Here is a 22,536-nt window from a genome sequence, read left to right on the forward strand (position 1 = left end):
CACAGATTTAAAAGAAAATAATCTCAAAATCTGTATATTTTTACTGGTCTAATGTAAATAGACAATATTAGAATTTTTTTCCTTCAGACTTCCTACTTTGTTGTGTGTCAATGTTGCAAACTATACCTACCTAAATCCCTGGATCCTGTTGGTAATGAAATGAACCAAAGATCACCAAGATTGTCTTCTCCACTGGATAGGAGCTAGATTTTCAGATTTTTTTGCTATTTGGATCATTAAAATAAAAATCGATATCTTTACTATCAATTTTATTAGCACTCATTCTGAACAGTGTACAATGTGCACAATTTAATACATTTATAAATAAATTACAATTATTCAGCAATCACTGTTGTCAGCTTCGCAGAAATATAAAACAAGACATGTCTTAACAAATCAATATAACAACAACACTCAATGATAAAATAATGAAATACACACTTATGACAAATGAGTCGGAAATAAACACTTTGTGCAACTATTTTTCAAACACAGGCAAGTAGAAGATTCAAGACTTCAGTATGTTGTCAAGCTCATTAAAATATGAGCAAATGCATGTTTCATTAAATCTAATGTTAATACTGGCAACACTATAACACACAATTTAACACTTTGAAATATTTTTTAACTTTTCTAATGAATGACATGCACTAATAAGATGTCATTTCTTCTCCCGAATTTCTGGAAGCTCGACTTTGTTAAGTAAAAAATGCCAACTTCAATATGTGTCTCTTATCACAGATATCAATGTGTGTCAGTATCACAGACTTCTTTTAGGAATGAATCACATTTTGTATCAATTAAATACTACTTTTCTGTCACGTGTCTCGACAGTCCATCACCATTTTTCTAAATCTCTGAGCAGAACGTGGCCTCTCTAAAGGAGGCGGAGTAGGTACATGTGTAATACCCTGATCTGATGGCATACCTAAAGTCACAATCTGTGCTCCATTAATTCCCTCCTTCATTGTCATAACCGTACGTCTACCCCTTACCTGGTTGCCTGAACCAGATTTGAGTTTATCACCAGGTGAAGTAGAATTATCAGCTGACTGAATTTTTATATCATGTGATGCCTTTAAAGGTCTATTTTTAGAAGTGGAAGACAGTACAGTTGGAGAACCTTGTCTTTGTGAACTAGAAGTTTTTGGTTCTAGAGGAGTTTTAGGTGATTCACAGTCTCTGGTTATTATTGGAACAGGTGGGCTATCTATGTTTCTTATTCTTATTTTTGGAGATTCAATTGGTCCAAGTTTCCTAAAAAAAACAACAGTTATAAAGTTTACAATCTGACTCAAACAAAAGACATAATACAACAGATGAAATTTTTTTTTTTTTTATACTGGTATCCATGAAATTCTTGTTCTTACATATAATTTCAAATACAGCCTGTTAGAAGATTTGATAAAAACAAAACTAGAGGCTCTAAAGGGTCTGTGTTTCTTACCAAGGTCAATAAGCGTATTCAAAAATGGACACTGTTCAACATTTTTGACTAGAATAGAATTCATGATAAAAATCTTTTTTTGCTGATCATATTTTCTGGTTTTTGTTCTCTCTTTCTTCTTTAGTTTTGACCCAAAACACAAAATAAGTGTAACAAATATTGTTTAAGGGCAATGACTCCTGATATTTACAGTGTCTATCCATCAATTAAAGTTTGTAAGATATAAGGCAATATTACTCCAATAAGAAGACATCTGACATTTTTTAATCAATAAAAAATAGGTAATACTCAACATTCTGAACATTTTCCCTCTTTCTCTGGTTGACATTCAGGTTCATTAGACACATTTTGTTTTACTAGATACCCCAAAGATTTTTTTAAATAGATACCCCAAAGATTCTGACCAATTTTGGTAAAATTTGAATCAAAGTCATAAACCTTTGCTAACAAAATTTTTAATACTTATTAGAGAAGGAAAAATAATAAATTGATCATGCTATATTAGATGAAACTCTAATTATTTAAATAATATACATAACAGCATAACCACAGAAAAATGGGTGGATAATATTATTATTGTAACTGCAAAAAAATATATTCTCATAAACCCTTTCTACTGCTCAAATAAATGCCAAATGTATTTTAATTTCATGACACAAGCTTTCAGCTGAGGGCTATTCCAAAAAAAAATGTGTGGGGGGGTTGGAAGGCAGTTTTTGTCGGCACCCGCCACCCAGACAATTGTAATTGAGAATTATAGTGCATTGTAGTGTGAAAAGTTGCTCTGATACCCATCACCCATGTATTATTAATATAATGTACCTTCCAACCCCCCAACCCCCCCCATACATTTTTTTCTGGAATAGCCCTGATTATATTTTATTTTCTAAACATCTTAATTTCTAAATTTAATGTTCTGCTGATAAAAGTGATGGAGAGTGGATGAATACTCCCTATATTTCCTGTGCTGATTCCTGACATATTTACTCACTTTATTGAAGCCATATTTCGAGGTCCTGTACCCTTTTTAGACACTGAGACTACAGTGTTGTTTAGCAGTTCTTTTTCCATCTTGGATCTTTCTTGTTGCAAATCTACAAACACATTAAATATTCAAAAGTATTTATTGGTTCTTGTTCAACAGTATTTTTTAATAAAATTCAATTGTGCAATCATTTCTTGTTAATAGAATTTTTTAAATTGTGCAATCCTTTCTTGTTAATAGAATTTTTTAAATTCATACTCTGTCATGATAATATATACAAAAAGTAATGCATCAATTAAACAATATAATATTATAATTAAATAAATGTTTGTGAAAAGATTTGTTAAATCAAATACTCCTTATTTCATTTGAATTTTTTCTATTCTTTTTATTACAAGCAATTGATCTTGTTCTCCTTCAAAAGGTGAACACTTGCACTTGTGTATATTCCATAGTAAATAAGGTCTAAATTAAAGACCGTCTGGCAACTATGATTGTTTTCATACCCTTGGTTTTAAAGAATTCAGATTTTTACAAACCTATTATTGTAGGTTCCCTGGACACTGCGCCCAGTTTTTTTTATTTCTTACCTAATAGTGTAGGTTCCCTGTATACAGCACCCAGTTTTTTATAACTAACCTAATAGTGTAGGTTCCCTGGATACGGCACCAATTTTTTATAAGTAACCTAATAGTGTAGGTTCTCTGGATACTGTACCCAGTTTTTTATTACTAACCTAATATTGTAGGTTCCCTGGACACGGCACCTAGTTTTTTATTACTAACCTAATATTGTAGGTTCCCTGGACACGGCACCCAGTTTTTTATAACTAACCTAATAGTGTAGGTTCCCTGGATACTGTATCCAGTTTTTTATTACTAACCTAATATTGTAGGTTCTCTGGACACGGCTCCTAGTTTTTTATTACTAACCTAATATTGTAGGTTCCCTGGACACGGCACCCAGTTTTTTATAACTAACCTAATAGTGTAGGTTCCCTGGATACTGTACCCAGTTTTTTATTACTAACCTAATATTGTAGGTTCTCTGGACACGGCACCTAGTTTTTTATTACTAACCTAATATTGTAGGTTCCCTGGACACGGCACCCAGTTTTTTATAACTAACCTAATAGTGTAGGTTCTCTGGATACTGTACCCAGTTTTTTATTACTAACCTAATATTGTAGGTTCCCTGGACACGGCACCCAGTTTTTTATAACTAACCTAATAGTGTAGGTTCTCTGGATACTGTACCCAGTTTTTTATTACTAACCTAATATTGTAGGTTCCCTGGACACGGCACCTAGTTTTTTATTACTAACCTAATATTGTAGGTTCCCTGGACACGGCACCTAGTTTTTTATTACTAACCTAATATTGTAGGTTCCCTGGACACGGCACCCAGTTTTTTATTACTAACCTAATATTGTAGGTTCCCTGGACACTGTACCCTGTTTTTCTGCCCTGAATTCAGCCTCATCATCAATACATTCATATAAGAATCTTATATCTCTTAATAATATCTCATTTTCCTCTTCTAATGTTGATCTAAAATCCACAAGATAATGAATAAACATTATGGAAATACTACTCAACAAAGATGCAAAAAATATCAAAGCAGAAAAATCAGAGTTGAGAGAATTTGAAGAAATTACAATGTACAGGTTTAAACATGCAGCTTACTGAAGCAATATAGTTTTTACTCATTGTTAAAGGCTGCTCAGTGACCTATGGTTGTTTCTTATCCTCATTGCTTAGTCACTGGTAGATAATCATATAATGCCTCTTTATCTTTTATTTTATAGCAGTGCAGACTAAAAAACAGTATCACAATACTAGTTTAACCTCACAACATATTCATATGCCTGTTCCATATCTGGACCCTTGTTAGTGGTTGTCTTGTGTCATATAAACGTGTTGTGTTTGTTTTGGAGAACTTGGTGTTGATTGCAAAGCTCTTTTTTTATTTCCTGTTAATTCTTATACAGTTCTTCAGACGAGACATTTAAAGCTTGAAACATTGTATAAACCTGTGTCTATAATTGTAGAAGACCTCTTAATAATATGTGTGTTGTGTTGTTGTCTTATTGACATTTTCTCCATTAATTCATTAAGATCAGGAAGTTTTTACACTGTATTTTCCAAATATATTGCATGCATTTATTATTGCAATTTTTTGAGAATGGACAAAATTGTGAGTTTAATTATTGCATTTTTAGGAAAATCTTCATACAGATATTGTATCAGATATCATAATATGTGTTCTAATTATTGCAATACTCATCCAGTCATTAGTACCTTAAATGTTGGACACATTCATCAAACTTCAGATAATTCAACTTATCATTCATTGATTCTATTTCTTCACTTAAAGTGGATGCAAATGAGGCTCTGAAAATAAATAAAATAGGAAATATATTGATGTACTTGTTTCTGACATACTTTTGTTCATTCATAAATATATAATACATCACTAAAAAAATTAATAATGATTGGTATTCATATATCTGTTTTAAATATAAATTAGAATTGTTTCTAGACTGTTTAAGAGCTGTATGGGCCTCGGTAGCTAAGTGGTGTGAGTTATATAACGATTAAATCACTAGTCTCTCAACACTGAGGTCATGAGTTGAAATCCTGCAATTGGCAGGTGAGTTCAAATCTAATCTTAGTTGACTTGATTGTTAGTTTTTCTACCGAAGGTCTGTGGTTCTCTCAGGGCACTATGGCTTCCTTCAACAATTTAAGAGTTGCAAATCATGGAAAACTTTAAGATTAAAAAATTCTGAAGTAAGGGTATATGTATTATACATAATGACAATTATTGTAATATTATATTATATACCTATCACTACCAGTAGGACTAGTTATCATAGGTGTATCTCTTCCTTCTCTAGAAAATGCTGAACATGGTCGTGCAGAGCCAGGCCTCCCTGTTCCAGGTCCTACAGTATTAAAGTTTAGTTTGAATTCATTATTATTGTGGGGAATCAATTTCGTGAATTTTTTGTGTACAGATAAACCATGAATTTAAATGTTCAACAAATTACACATTTTCTATAGGGTTGTATGTACACATATGCAAAATCAATTTATGAAATCAAATATTCACGAAAATGCAAGTTTTACTCACTCCATGAAAATTGGTACCTACGAAAATACATGACTTCACAACATACAAGAAGTAAAGAAGTGTACATTTGTAAAAAATATTTGCAGTACATTTACTTTATATTTTGTGCTGAAATTACTGTTAAACATATAGTAGAATGAATATATATATAACATATGAGTTGTTGTCTGTAGTTTTGTGAAGAAACACTGGAGATCATAACCAGAGGCTCTGAAGAGCCTGTGTCGCTCATCATGGTCTATGTGAATATTAAACAATGGACACAGATGGATTCATGACAAAATTGTGTTTTGGTGATGGTGATGTGTTTGTAGATCTTACTTTACTAAACATTCTTGCTGCTTACAATTATCTCTATCTATAACAGTACTTTTTGTGGAAAATGTTATTGAAAATCTTCAAATTTTAAGAAAATTGTTAAAAATTGACTATGAAGGGCAATAACTCCTAAAGTGGTCAACTGACCATTTTGGTCAAGTTGACTTATTTGTAGATCTTACTTTGCTGAACATTATTGCTGTTTACAGTTTATCTCTATCTATAATAATATTCAAGATAATAACCAAATACAGCAAAAATTCCTTAAAATTACCATTTCAGGGGCAGCGACCCAACAACGAAATGTCCGATTCATCTGAAAATTCCAGGGCAGATAGATCTTGACCTGATGAACAATATTACCCCGTCAGATTTGCTCTAAATGCATTTTACCCCTATGTTCTATTTTTAGCCATGGAGGCCATCTTGGTTGGTTGGCCGGGTCACCGGACACATTTTTAAAACTAGATACCCCAATAATGATTGTGGCCAAGTTTAGTTAAATTTGGCCCAGTAGTTTCAGAGGAGAAGATTTTTGTAAAAGTTAACGCCGGTTGCCTGACGCAGGACGCCAAGTGATGAGAAAAACTCACTTGGCCCTTTGGGCCAGGTGAGCTAAAAAGTGAGAAACAGTTTAAGATCTATTTCAAATATACTGATAAAAAAACTTGTAGTTATACACTTATTTTTATATATGCATGTTATGTTCATATGTTCACAGAAAAATTTCATTTAATTTTTTGTTCAGTAATATTATTTTTATAATTATATGTGATTTTAAATCACATACATGATTTGCTTAAATACTACCTTGAGCTATTTCTAAAATACATCATCAATTACATGAACTTACTTGAATACATCATCAATTACATGAACTTACTTGAATACAGGATCAATTACATGAACTTACTTGAATACAGGATCAATCACATGAACTTACTTGAATACATCATCAATTACATGAACTTACTTGAATACAGGATCAATTACATCAACTTACTTGAATACATGACCAATCACACGAACTTACTTGAATACATCATCAATTACATGAACTTACTTTAATACATCATCAATTACATGAACTTACTTGAATACATGATCAATTACATGAACTTACTTAAATACATGATCAATTACATGAACTTACTTGAATACATGATCAATTACATGAACTTACTTGAACTATCTAATGCATAATCAATCACTTCCATGTTATATTTTGTGTTTAATACCCTGTCAGGATTCCTAAAATAAAAAACAGAATTATTTAATGATCAGTGTTTTCCTTATTAATTTGTGTAGAAACCCATCCAAATAAAATATGAGTAAACAATGGTAAAGAGAGCATTCCTTCAACTTTGGTGGACAGTTGTCTCATTGACAATCATACCGCATCTCCTTATTTTTATATACATTGTACAAAGCACCAATTTTTATATTCCAGAAGACTACTGAGTATTACTTTCACTCATGTTTTATTGTTTGATATTCTACTGTATCCATTTAATTTATTTTTTTATCTATTAGCTTTTTCTTTGTGTCCAGTGGCAAGTATTACATGCATATCTAAATAATAACATGTTACTTAAGAATATACCATGATTTGTACTTGACAAACGTGTTGTTTCAGATTTTTAACCTGTTGGCTCACAAGGTAACAAGTGTGTAGAAAGATATAATCATTTTCACATATCATTCTCACTCCTAAATGCCATATGCTTGTTTGAAAAGAAGTAAATTTAAAGGGGTTTAGTTTGACTGAAAAGAGGATAAAATCCAAAGTGTTCTTCACAAATGGGTTTGGCATGATACCACCTATTAAAGTGAATTATATCATATGAATAAAGTGCAACAATCAATAAATGGTAAACAACAAGTATTTCTATTGAAATTAGTAAAACATTGAATAAGAAAATCAATCATAATTATCATTGATTGTACTTACTCTACAGACTTCATATAACTTCATGTCTATTAAAAATATCTGACCTCAGATTTTGTTATTTTTAAACTTTAAAAAAATGTGAAAGCAACAAATGTATAGTCTATTTTTTAACAAGAAGTTCTTCTGTGTTTTATGCCAAATGTGACCCATCGAATGTATTCATATTGTTTTATCTTATAAAATTAGGAATTAAATGCTGAAAGTGTTAGCTGTTCCAATATTGGTACTTACATTCCCTGATTTTGTGCTTTTTCTTTTACATTATCAACAAAAAATTGTATTTCTTGTATAAGTCTACCACGAAGACCTGGCGGTTCTGGGAGAATTTTAGCTGGCTGCATGTCATCAGTTTCATATCTATAATCTCGCCATATTTCTAACAAGGTATCAATCTGAAAAATAGTATCCATTTATAATAATAATAATCAGTGTTTTCATAAGATAAACTGACAAATGGCTTAATTAAGATAAATAACCTGACCATTATTTCCATAGTTTATTGATTTTTTTAGCATCCTGGTGGTTTCCTGTGTTCGTCTTGTGTAATTGACGTGTTGTCTGGCAAAGAGTATTTCAAGAAAGTCTAGTCTGTAATTTGTGAAATTAATGTTAGTTTTAGTGTTCATTTCCACCATTTACCAACCCTTTTCAAAATGACGTAAGTTTTTCTGATTAATTTGATCACTTAAATTTGTAATATTAAAAATAAATGGTATGACATTTTACATTGTCGCAAGTTTATGACAAGTTATGACCCCAAGCTGATCAATGGTCAATGTAGGTGTCATAATTTGACTCGTGCAACAGTGACTAAAACCTAAATCCTACATTGTACTGTATCCTAAACCCTGATTCACTGATAAATTTCATTAAAGCACATGTGTGGCTTTATAAATTACAGGACATCAAACCTCAGCATGTAGTTCTAAACTCTGATCCACCAATGATTCTCCTAACATATTTTTTATCTCTGTCTGTTCATATGGACTGACATGTTGTTCCACTAAACTCCACAGAGAAAGTGGTGGTTCATAAGCTTGAAGATCAAATGGATGCTCCTCCATTTTTTTCTCTCATTTAACCTGTTTAAACAATATAATGTAAAATTCAATTTAATTAACATTTTGTAGTATTAATATTGAACATAATACAATGTGTTGTTTTTGTTTGATTGTCATGATTATTTAAAGTCGCCAATAAGAAGTGCAAACCCACTTAAAAATCAAGTCTGCTGGAGCTTATCACATAGAATGTGTCTCATATGAATGTCTTTTTTCCAGTTGAATCATTAATATTTGTTTATGATTACTATGAAGGTTGTATGTTAATTTACAAAATCAGGTTCAATTTAATGAAATATAAAATTTGTCACCATTTAAACACAGGAATTGGAAGTTCTATCAATAAAATTCTGTAAATGATAAAGTCGACTATCAATAGAGCTTCTCTACGATCATTTGATAGTCGACTTTATTATTTACAGAATTATGAGAAGCTCTATCTGTCTATTGATGGTCGACTTTATTATTTACAGAATTACGAGAAGCTCTATTGATAGTTGACTTTATTATTTACAGAATTACGAGAAGCTCTATTGATAGTCGACTTTATTATTTACAGAATTTCATAGATAGAACTTCCGATTCTTGTGATTTAAATAAGCTTCTTACTTATGATATCTTCTTGTTGTGGTTAAATAAAGAATACATGCTGGTGTGCATGCACAATTGACATATACATGTTAAACAAATGAGAACTTATTAGGAAAAGAAGTTATATATATATATACAGGGATTAAAAAAAATAGGGTAAAATTTGGAACTGTGAGGTGATTTCCCTTTCAAATGATTAACCACTTCTATTGTAGGCTATTATAGATGTATATTTCATATAAAGGAATATCCTATCGTTGAAATTTATATAAAAATGTAAAAAATTAATGCGTTTTCGAAACATAATTGTTAAATAAAAATGTTGTCATAGTTGTTAAGACAACGAAGCAGACGATTTTGCCTTTTGGGGCACTTGTGTGAGAAACAAAGATACAAGTACTAAAGGTTATCAAATAAAATGGTCTGGGTGTTGGATTTAGACTTACTCGTCATATTAATTGATTGTAAAAATATAAAAACCATCAGATCTGATAATAACATCTATTTGATTTTCGAAACTATCGTTAACACATCGTCGCCATTTTGGAATGCAAATTGTAAGATAAAAAACCGTTGTCGGATCATTAAATCCGGAACTTTAAAACTCTCTGTATCTTTCTCCCTCATTGAGGAACACACAATCCTTTCTTAAGTTTAACAGTGTATAAATCACCCTAAAACTCGAGTTCATGGAAAGATTGCTCCCAACTTCTTCTTTATGTAGATCCCTCCAGCTTTGGAGCACACACAGCTAGCTACGTTCCCTTTACAGATTAGTTTTAAAAAATGTTAACGTTTAATATTCCAAACTTAAAATGTTGAAAAGAAATCCTTCACTGGAACAAATGCACAAAATTTATTTACAGAACTTAATCATTGAAGTTAATGATATGTGTATATTTATGTATTGTTATTTGTTGTGATTAGATTTGTGTCTTAATAATGCATTTAGAACTGATGTTATTCAGCGATTGATCCTGTGAAGTTTTTATATTTCAGTCAGTTAAATACCTTTCGTAAAGAGCAAATGTTATATAAATAACAATAGAATATAAACATATTTGATATACGGACACAAACAACGACTAAATTACAGGCTTCCGACTATAGGGACACATACAAACTGTAACAGGGTTAAAATGTTAGCTGGGGCTTTGTAATACACGTACCTAAGAAAGTGATGCAACATCCCAACACAAAGAACTATTAAATAAAAAATAAATGAAAATAAATATAAATCTTAATTGATTGTATATATGAAAACCAGACTTTAAATCAAGATAAAAATTAAGGGACCATTGAGCAAGAGATAAGACAGTTTTTCTAATATTTGTTGTTTAGAGAAAAATCAGGTCATTGGTTATCTCTTTTGAATAGTTTCACATTTTTTTTTATTATAGCCTATCATACAGTATGGGTTTTATTCCTCGTTGAAGGCTGTTCATAATCCTAAAGTTGTTAACATTTTTGTCCTTTGATTTCTGGGGGATATCTCACTGGTAATCATACTGTAAACTGATTCAAACCAATCAGTTGGTGAAACAAAGACCTTTGCATTACATGTGAGGTATGTTTATATGTGTACAGTTTGTTAAAGTCTAAATAATAATAATTTGAATATACTGTTTGTTAATTTTTAATGGTCAATTTGGTGTTTTTAAGTAATATTTATTTATATATATTTTCTAAAGTCTAAGATTGTTTAATGGCTGGATATTGATTATTTGATGTGTATATATAGTGTTGCTTATTTTTAAGTCAGTCAAAATGTAACAGTTTAAAAAACTATTAACTTACTTTCTTCCCAGTGAATTCCATCAACTTAGAATTTTCTGATTGTTATTAAATGTCGAATGATTCCCTACAACTTATAGTTTCCATTTATATTAAGGGTTAGGGGTCACATCTCATTGTTAACAGCTCATTAATGCCACACCAATGAACCATACTATTTTACTGATTGACTGACACAATAACCAGTAATTGAATTTGTATTTGCAAAGTACATGTACAATGCAAGAATAATGGAAAATAAATAAAATATACTAATTTTTAAGTCTTTAGTTTGACACGCTTGGGGTCAAAGCTCAAAATAATTGAGATAAGACACTAACATGACATTATTATGGAAACTGCATTGTTTTACCACTTTAATAACTTCACAAAGTCTTACAAACCCTATATCAATATAGTATTCAACACATTTTCCACTCCTGGTTCAGTTGTCCTTTGTAACCTTTTAGTAATCATTATAAATGTTCCACTCCTGGTTCAGTTGTCCTTTGTAACCCTTTAGTAATCATTATAAATGAGATGGCAACCAAAACCAGACATCCGGTTATGACCATACAACTTTCAATAACAGACATCCAGTTAGGACCATACAACTTTCAATAACAGACATCCAGTTATGACCATACCACTTTCAGTAATTGACAAGAACCATTTACTAAGTTATTTAAACACTGCATCTAGGCAGGAAGTGCATCAATAAATTGTACAGTTTTATGCTAGCATCTATTGACCATGATTCCAAAATTAAGTGAAACAGATGTATAAATGTTCATATACCAATAATATCAGCTTAGTTCATAACTGTACTGGAAAAACAATATTTCTAGGACATTATTTCTTCCAGTGTATATATATATAATATATATATAAGGAGACAAAAGTGCTATCATCTAGCATATTCCACATAAGTATAGTCATCCTCTCATCATGATTATAAACACCAAGCTGGACGAACATTGACCTATAGGAAATGATTATTTATAAATGCATGACACAGACACATCAACATACCAGTACTCCATGGATGCTATGTAGTCACTCAAATTTTTTTTGGCGGCTCAATATTTAAATGAGTAAATAATCTGTTGTTGGAAAAGTAAAATGTTCTGCTGAAACTAAGTATGGCTTGATAAAAACCTCTGAATTCTACCATAGTCTGATTGTATACAACAGGGAAACACGTTAGCAAAACACAACAATAGGATTCTTCTGTAGAATTTATTTCTATAATACATGTAACAACTAATTGGAATAATTTTCATCCAATTAAAAAATATATCTGACAAAAATAAAACCTAAAACCACATAACATACAAGACTTTAGAAAGAAAAGTTTTACAAAATAATACAAATGATATTTTGGTACTGTGACTCTACGGAATGTACCAGGCTACATCAATTGATTTTGAAGAAATTTCTTTCGATGGAGTTTGACCTTTGACATTAAAACTGACCTTTACATTTCAGAATTTAAGTAATATCAATTCCTTTTTAATTTTACAATAGTCTCTATTAGGAGAAAAGTATCTATAACTGGCATCATGAACTTACTTCAGAGCTAAGTACATTTATTAAAGTATTGAAACTGTTCATAAAGCCTAAAAGGTCGGATAAATTTTAACATTTTTTTAAAAATTAAAAAACATTCTACAGAAAAAAAATGGATTAAAATAAATTGGCCTTACAGAGGTAAAATAGTCAGCACCAATGTAACATCAATTTGGAAGAATTTAAAGTGACTATAAACATGTTGGATATTTTTTTAATTAGCTTGACCTTACAAAGATATTCATTCTATTGGTAAACAAGATATTATTCCAACAACTTCTTGTCATGTACTTTGAATGTAAAAGTCAAGTGTAAACTATCAAAGGTGTATTTCAAAACAGGCCAATGGTCATTAAATGCAAAAAGTTCATGGAGATGAATTATTATGCATGACTGGTGAAAGAAATGGTATTAGGCTTTGAATTGACTGGCCTAGTTTTGACTAATATTTAATTACATAATGATTATCTTTTCATATAAACAACATTTTTATTTTAATGAACTTTATCTGTGTCATTGATTGAAAGTATCTATTCTAATATTGAAGAAGTTTATAAATACTTTTTACATAGTAGTTTTTTTTAATACAGAATGGTCTTTCTTTGAAATTAAAAGTTTTTCTGTCCAATGTTTTTTTAAGTCATTTAAAGCACCAGCTACTAAATCTAAAAATGCATTGTATCAAATGATTAAAAGGCAGTCGAGATAAAAAAATCAACCCTACCTTAGTATATAAATAAAAGAACATAAACTTTTTACTAAGGATTGTTTGAAGTGCTTTGATATCAGTAGCATTGATAGTCAGTGACAGAGTACAATTAAATCACATAAACTCTTGGTTATATATATTTAAGTTAATATCTCTTAGGTGGGTAAGATAACAGAGTACAAATCTTAGTCAATACATTCATGCAAATAATCTTAGGTGGGTTAATTACAAAGTAAAATTCTTGGTCAAATAAATAAAAGTTAACCATGGGCAAGTTAACTAAAGTATATTAAGGTAAGTAATCTTAGGCAGGTAAGTTGGCAGAGTACAATTAATCACACAAATTCTTGGTCATATACGTTATAGATACCGGTAATAATATTTGGTGGGTAAGTTTACAAAAAAAAAACTTGGTCATGTCCATTAAATATAATAATCTTAGATGGGTAAATTGCCAAGTAAAATTCTTGGTCATGTACATTTAAGATATTAATCTTAGGTGGGTAAATCAGAGTACAATCCTTGGTCATAAACCTTAAAGATAATAATCTTAGGTTGGTTAATAATTGCAGAGTATAATCCTTGGTCAGAAACCTTAAAGATAATAATCTTAGATGGGTAAATTGCAGAGTAAATTCTTGGTCAGAAACCTTAAAGTAAATAATCTTAGATGAACAAGAAATTATTTGGTGGATAAATCAAACAAACAAATAAATAAATAAAAGCATAAAACATGAAATTACAACACACATGTATTTGTTTACAACATTAAAACTACAATACCAGTAATAATAGTAAGACATGTATTATTCTTTCTACTGTTTCTTTTCAGATATGTCTACTAATTCATAAGTACTACCTCATTTAAAGGCTTGAACAATTCTGAATTTATTAAATAGGTTTGAAGATCCCATTTCCTTACATGCAGCCAATTAAGTATAAAAATAATTGTCTTCAATAAAACCAAAAACTATTACATGTATAAAGATAGATTACAATGTAACCAAAAATTATTACATGTATAAAGATAGTTTACAGTGTAACCAAAAACTATTACATGTATAAAGATAGATTACAGTGTAACCAAAAACTATTACATGTATAAAGATAGATTACAATGTAACCAAAAACTATTACATGTATAAAGATAGTTTACAGTGTAACCAAAAACTATTACATGTATAAAGATAGATTACAGTGTAACCAAAAACTATTACATGTATAAAGATAGTTTACAGTGTAACCAAAAACTATTACATGTATAAAGATAGATTACAGTGTAACCAAAAACTATTACATGTATAAACTTAGATTACAATGTAACCAAAAACTATTACATGTATAAACATAGATTACAGTGTAAACATAGATTACAGTGTAAACAAAAACTATTACATGTATAAAGATAGATTACAGTGTAACCAAAAACTATTACATGTATAAAGATAGATTACAGTGTAACCAAAAACTATTACATGTATAAAGATAGATTACAATGTAACCAAAAACTATTACATGTATAAACATAGATTACAGTGTAACCAAAAACTATTACATGTATAAAGATAGATTACAGTGTAACCAAAAACTATTACATGTATAAAGATAGATTACAATGTAACCAAAAACTATTACATGTATAAAGATAGATTACAGTGTAACCAAAAACTATTACATGTATAAAGATGGCATTCAATACACAAACTGATACATGTACAAAGATTGCTTATGATGTAGCTTATACATTTGTATTGCTTTTTATACAGACAAAAACTATCAAAAAGTATAAAGCTATGATGTCGTTTATAATAACCCATTCTACCATCAGTCATAAAAACCTGAGAACTTTAAAAAAATGTTATCTTAAAACAAGCAATTTGCTGACTATCTATTGCAAAATACCCAAAATTTGGGCAATCATAAGATAAAAGATGCTGTTGACCTAATAATGACTTAAACTGTGTCAAATTTAACACACATAAATTGTATGCAATATTAAAAAAAATAATTTGACATACAATAATTAACTGCAAACTGATTTTTAGTGGCATAAATAGCCACTTACGAAGGAAGATTTACAGATAGTCATAAAAAAAAATATTTACATTATACAACTTATCTTATATTATCCATCTTTTAACATGATTGATTGTTATTGCCCTAATTAAATGATTTAAGCCATTTCTTAAGTCTATGATTTTTAACTTTACTTTTTAAATAATTAAAACCATGTTCTCAAAATTAAAGTTCCTGTTATGATCCTCCCAAAGTACATACAAAGATACCAACTTTCAATGATGATATAATGTCTTTTGTTGCAGTCTTCTGATAGTATGACATGTAAAGGGGAATTTAGAAAGTTATTGATGAAGATTGCCACATTGATTGATTGATGAAGATTGCCACATTGATTGATTGATTGTTGATTGCTTAACATTTAGTGGCATCTAGAATACTAGATCATGCATATTCAGAACCTATCTCACTGAAATAATTTTCAACGCTTAAACTTCTGGGAATGGTTCAAAGGCACATAAATTTGATTTTGATTCAGACACACTAATAAACACGTCACTTTAATTAAATTTGTGACATCCATGGTATTCTATTAAGGTAAGCATGATGGGATGGTTCATGATTGGAGACAGATCATTGAAATATATCGTATTTCAAATAGTTTTCATATGAACAATGTTTTCATGGAAAACATTATATGATTAAATAACACAAAGTAATGTAGAAAAAAGAAATCAGTAGAAAACTTGGGTAATTGTTGCTCATATTCTTTAGTATAAGTCAATCCAAACTAGCACTTCAGTGAAATAAGTAAAGATGTAAATAGTTTCATATGATTAAGCAGATCTTGTACTGAATAGTGACAATTTTTTTTTAGAATGTATAGAATAAGGGGAATTGATACACATTTGGCAAAGAAATTTAATAACAGTTGAGTTAACAGATTAAAGTTCAAATAAATATATAAGGAATCATAATAAGAATAATATTTGGTAAAATGATGACCAAACTGATGAAATAAAGATTAAGAAAAAGTGTGCATTATTCATGTTATTTGTATTCAGAAAACATCCCCAAATGGGTAAAAAAATAAATTATGCAAAGATAAATGCAGCACATCTTACTTTTTTTTATCTAATACATACAAGTTGATATGTATACATGCACAATGAAAGTAGACATGAAAATTAAACAAACACTACATTCTGGCAATTATTTTCGTTGTCAAGAATTTTGTCAAATGGAAGACTCTAGGTTGTAGGGCTATCAGTTACTTCTTGCATGATCTTAAATTCTTATTTAAAGGGTGATTTTTATGAATGGAAATTGCCCCAAAACAGTGATCTGGTCTTTTTCTATCATTGTATCACAGTTTTGAAAATGAAATTGTTCCCTTTCATGAAAATAACAACAAACATGTAAAAATGATGATTATATCAAAACTAGTATCTAAACAGACTACAAATCTAACTACCAATTAAAGATTTGTTACTAAAGATTTTATATAATAAAGCTTAACTATATACACAGATTTTGGCATTGAGAATTGATTACATGACTAGATAAAATACAGTGAAACCTGCTTAAAAAAAATGCCAATTTTCAGCTAAACAGCCATCAGGTCATAAAAAAATTACCACTAGATCTTACAATAAAATCACAATAAAAAAAGAACATGAAAATGGTTCATTAATTTATCTATGAAGTCGGAACATCAAAATGAAACAGAATTGAAAATTCTGAATGATTTGGTATACCATCCATGTTGATAATGACTAAAAGTATTAAAAAAGATAGCCTTCCTAAGTCTTCAATAAATTTTCTATTGACAGGTTCCACTGTACAAAATGACCTTGTAAAGATTACTATGTGTTGTAAAGATTACTATGTTGTATTATATATATCTCATTCATTCATATTTTATTATGCATCATTAAATACTGTACATTGAGTAAAAAAACTGCTTTTTTTTATAAAATAAATAATTTACAAATTGTAGTAAAATATATTATCTTATATATAAAAATAGGATTCGGAATAGAAAAATTCACAACCATTTCTTGAAACTATACATCTATAAGACTTCTTTTCTGTTTCAATTCAATTCATTTCATATAAAAATATTTATGATCTGTCTTTTGGAAATGATGGCATTAATTCTTGATATGAACAAATTTTCTGGCCCTTTGTGTTGCTTATCCTATAATATTAATCCAATAAAAAATATTGCAAGGCATAAACAGCTGACAAAGACAATCTCTTTATTCTGTACAAACATATTAATTCTGATTTTATTCAGCACTCATTTTATAATTCCTCTACCCAATAAAAATCTTCTTTTACCAATTTAATGTAAAAACATCAAGTGAGAGATATGAGTGATATGTTATAATTGTCTTTGCTTGGTATTGTATCACCAAAATATATTAGCACTATTATATTGGTAGAAATAACATTTAAATTTTAAATAGCTTCTTGGAAAAAAATATAGAGCACATTTCCAAAATGAATGATCTTTCTCCATTCACATTTGTCTCATTTAAGACAATCCATTTCAATGTCTTTTGATTTTGAAAATTTGTGCTTGTAATGAAACAAAAAAGATCATCTAATTCAATAAATGTGATATTTCATTTATCTTATTGGTTTGTAATTAGTAAATACAGGATGCAGCAGAAGATCTTTTGCAGACGGTCTGTCCTTTTTATCTGTTTCAAGACATCTTAAAGCCAGATCTTTGATTGGTGGAGACAGATTTTCTGGAATTGGAGGCGGAGTCATTGATGTGGCAATCTAAAATATAAAATATAATCTGTTATTATAATAAAAAGAAAACACTAAATAAATTTTGTTTATCAAAGGATTTTTTCTAAATTTACCGTGATCAGGAATGAACACATCCAAAACCTTTGTAAGCCAATGATGTACAATATTTATGATAAGGAAAAGCTTATTTGATTTTTTGCAATTTTTCTATTTCACTTTTCTCAACCAGTTTAACAAAACCTAAGGTTAAAGCATGCTTAAAATGACACTTATGTATCACACATATATTTTATATATTTATGTTTATGTCTATTTGAATCTTTAACTGCATCTTTTATCCAACGACATACAGCAGTAACTATACATGAAATATAATATTTCACTTACTTTGAAAATAAGAGCGAGATGATTAGATACAGCCTTTGCATCCCACGGTGGGTTCGTACTTGTCATCTCAATTATGACACAACCAGTGCTCCATATATCACAAGCTCTGCCATACTCTTCACCCCGTAAAACTTCTGGCGCCATAAAAGCTATTGTACCCAATAATTGTCCCTGAAATTCTCCAGCACCTGTTGTCTGAGAGGCCAACCGAGCAGCTGCTCCAAAATCTCCAATCCTTAACCTTTGACCTGTGCTGTCTACCAGCAAGTTAGCACCTGTAATGAAATAAGCCTTCCTAAAATTTGTGTTTTTATGCTTTTAAAAAACTTTTTCTTTATATATCTTTTTCTGGATATGAGTCATTACATTTTGTCATTTCAGGGCAGCTTATAGCTTCCTATACAATTTGTTTTTTTTCATTGTTGAAGGTCATACAATGAGCTATAGTTGGTTGCATCTGCATCCTGTAGCTCTGATGCATAGATGTCTCACCAGCAATATAATGACATCTCTTTATTTTTATATCAAATAACTTTCAGATGTTTGATTTGTTTGATTTTGTAATAATTGCTTTTGAAAAAGAACAATAACTTGGCAAGTATACAGATAGGATGAAATATTTTTTTTTGTAAATCAACTACTTGTAATTTGGATAAATACAATAGTTTTCTATACCAATAAATATAAATCTATATTGTTACCTTTTAGATCTCTATGGAGTATATGGTTGTCATGGAGATATGCCAGACCTCTCAATGTTTGGAATATATAACTGATCATAACATCTTCAGAGAATATACCATACTGACTCAGTAAATAGGAAATGGACCCTCCTGAAATAAATAACATGTATTAATTAGTAACTCATATGTCTTGTTAACAACATCCGTAGGTTTTGGCAAAACTAATAGTTTTCTAAAAGTTTTCAATTTTCTCTGGTCATATCTTCAACATGTTGACAGTTTTACATTTAATACATCTAAAAAGTTCTGTTGTTACGTTTTTATTTGTTTGGTTATGCTGGTATGTGACTAGAGTAAGATTTGGTACCTATACACTTGTAACTTTTTTTGTTATTCTACAAAAGGTAGGCATCTCAAGTCTAATGTGTTTCCTTTCTTGTAGTTTGTGATTTTTGCATGTTGGCAATTGTAAAAAGGTTTAGGTAAACAAACACATGAAAACATTACCACCACTTCAAATAAAAGTCAATGTTTTTGTTATAAGGCCCAATCATCTCCTCTTATTGTTTTGTATCATAGTTCAAAAAAGACGTTCATCCTGTAAACTCCCTGTATAGCTTTGAAAAATTAAATGAATAAAAAATTGATTCTCATTTTTCCTGAGCAGAGTAAGACCATCACCAATAAAACAGATGATATCAACATAAATATTGGAAGTTTTTCATTAATTTTGTTTTGGTTTACATAGAGTGGTTTTAGACAATTTTCAGATAACAGTTGAAAGATGACACCTTAACAATGACACAAGATAGAAAATAGTGATTCCTAAATGTCTGCTCTGCTATATTAGTGTCTCTATCTAACGGTTACCTGGCATCCATTCTAAGAACATATTAAAGTGACATCCTTGTTTAGTGGCCCCTAGTATTCTGACAACATTAGGATGATTCAGTTTTGCCATCATCTGTATTTCTTCTGATATTGTCTCTACAACCTTCTCTTGTTCTGAGGCACTATTTCTACAGAATGATATCTAAAAATATAAAGGTAATATATTCAGAGCCACTACTTTTACAGAATGATATCTAAAAATATAAAGGTAATATGTTCAGAGCCACTACTTTTACAGAATGATATCTAAAAATATAAAGGTAATATGTTCAGAGCCACTACTTTTACAGAATGATATCTGATAAAAAAATATAAATATGTGCATTCTTACATGAACATCTTCATCTTATCAAACACAAATTAATTTGAATATCTGTAGTACAAAACCTACGTCTTTTAAAAAGAATATTATTTTATCTATCAGTATATTTGTATATTGCCAAGTATCTTTAAGGTCAACCAACTTTTGTTCTATCTACCTATTATACAGCCATTGTGACCCCAATTTTGTTTTACTTACTTGTTTAACAGCCATAATAACTCCCGTTTTAACATCTCTGGATTGGTAACAGGTGCTGTATGCTCCAGTGCCCAGTAATGGTCCTTTCTTCCAGTGGACATCCTCATAGTAAAACTTTGGTGCATTGTCATTATCATTGTTATTGTCTCGACTTTTGTAATCCTACAACAACAAGACGTACTATCATTTATTACTCACTCAATGTCGTTGACTCTATTTTGAAGTAAATGAAAAAATTTCATACAATTTATAGATATCATATTTTGAAGGTAGAACATTCAAGGAACAAAAAGTCTGTTACACAATATAGTATAACAGTATGAAGCCTGAACATTTTATATTGGTACAGGTCATGTGGTGTCATAAAGTTTTATGAAATCAAGTCATGTGAATTTGATTAAAACATAACCAAAATTATTTTTTTAAAGTAACACTTTAGAATGATTTGTACTATAGTATATCTTTCAAAAGTAAATTTTTATATTGCAGTTGCAAATATTTTCAAATATTTTGGACATGCTTTCTTTTATCTGTGTCTATGAAACCATGGCTTTTATTGTAAACTCTCCAGTATTACAAAACTTATACATAATTGTATTCTAATGGTTTACAATTTTCTAGTATTACAATACTTACATCGGGTTGTATTCTAATGGTTATCACTAACTCTCTCTCTGTTGGAGTTAGTCCTGGTATTTTAGGAGTAGGTGGGTCTTTACCCGATACTTCTAATGCTTTAGCTAAGGCTATAGCCTCTTCTTTCTCTATCTCCTCCTTACAAAGACATGATTCTCCATTCTTGTCATTATCTGATCAAATGAAAAAAATCTCTCAAATAAAACGGTTTGAATTTGTCTTTAGATTTTTAAAATCTTTAATCACATAAATTATTCCTTTTGAATGCACAGGTATGTTAACTGATTTGCAAATTTATAAAATCATTACTTTGTTGTGCTTAAAAAGTTGAGTTTGAACACAACTTACACTGAATATGCTGTTCAAATTATTTTCTATATTCGATATTCAAATCAGATCAAGACATTTCCTGTTTTTGATTGTTTACTAAATAAAAGTTTTACAGTGAGTTGCTTATAGGTGTTGCTGTAAAAGTTTACCTATAGCTCAACCTGTTTTTAAAATTGACAATACAATAGGGACATTTAAATTGACCAGTTGGTATTGTTAGATTTAAATCTACCTTGATGCTACCTGTAAAAAATTGTATTCACCTAACCCAAAGTTTCAGCATGCTTTTTTCCTGAACTTTTTCTTACCTAGGATTATTCTATTGAGAGATTTGTTATTTTACTGTCATTCAAAATATTAGGAGTGATCAAGCCAAACAAGAATGACAATATCATACATGTTATTTTCTTGCAGTTTATTTAAAATTGCATGGCCTAAAATGCACTACATTTCATCTTAATGTTTGCATAGCCACTACTAGCAGTGTTTAATACCCTAAATAATCCAGTCGTAATATTTCACTCACTTTATGAAACATCAAAATCATATTTGAATAAACAATTTCATTTATTTTTTTACACTAATATTTGACATCTCATCCAGAATTCCAAAGTTTTTAAATAATTCCCAATTTTATTCATTTTTCACTACTTCACTAGATTTTTTTCTAAATCCATAGTATAAATTCTGATTAACTTCCCATGATATACATCCTAATTTAACAGGTGCAGAATCTATACATAATTCAGAATCCTGTAAATTTTTTTT

The 22,536-nt window shown here is 29.8% G+C and overlaps 2 protein-coding genes across 4 annotated transcripts in view; both read right to left on the reverse strand.

Annotated features, from left to right (window-relative positions):
- Positions 1–252: 252 nt before the first annotated feature.
- On the reverse strand, positions 253–10,051 carry LOC139522603 (coiled-coil domain-containing protein 24-like). Of its 2 annotated transcripts, none has more exons than XM_071316072.1 (9): positions 9,935–10,051; positions 8,748–8,918; positions 8,068–8,228; positions 7,069–7,136; positions 5,280–5,379; positions 4,733–4,825; positions 3,855–3,982; positions 2,439–2,541; positions 253–1,257 (listed from the first exon to the last, which is right to left on the reverse strand). In XM_071316072.1, the coding sequence occupies exons 2-9, from the start codon at positions 8,898–8,900 to the stop codon at positions 819–821; spliced, it is 1,245 nt and encodes a 414-aa protein (XP_071172173.1). In that variant the 5' UTR covers positions 8,901–8,918; positions 9,935–10,051; the 3' UTR covers positions 253–818. The 2 variants fall into 2 exon arrangements, with proteins under 2 accessions (XP_071172173.1, XP_071172180.1); XM_071316079.1 differs by having other exon boundaries at positions 9,988–10,038.
- Positions 10,052–16,421: 6,370 nt separating this feature from the next.
- LOC139510147 (mitogen-activated protein kinase kinase kinase 1-like) overlaps positions 16,422–22,536 on the reverse strand; it is a 30,877-nt gene continuing 24,762 nt past the window's right edge. For both annotated transcript variants that reach the window (XM_071296470.1, XM_071296481.1), the window contains 6 exons: positions 21,439–21,611; positions 20,803–20,964; positions 20,262–20,424; positions 19,410–19,541; positions 18,709–18,983; positions 16,422–18,348 (listed from right to left, as the gene is read on the reverse strand). In XM_071296470.1, the coding sequence (XP_071152571.1) occupies positions 18,190–18,348; positions 18,709–18,983; positions 19,410–19,541; positions 20,262–20,424; positions 20,803–20,964; positions 21,439–21,611 (1,064 nt within the window). In that variant the 3' untranslated portion in view covers positions 16,422–18,189. The remainder of the gene's footprint in view (positions 18,349–18,708; positions 18,984–19,409; positions 19,542–20,261; positions 20,425–20,802; positions 20,965–21,438; positions 21,612–22,536) is intronic.

The sequence above is a fragment of the Mytilus edulis genome, chromosome 1 (assembly GCF_963676685.1).
Source record: "Mytilus edulis chromosome 1, xbMytEdul2.2, whole genome shotgun sequence".
Taxonomy (NCBI): Eukaryota; Metazoa; Mollusca; class Bivalvia; order Mytilida; family Mytilidae; genus Mytilus; species Mytilus edulis.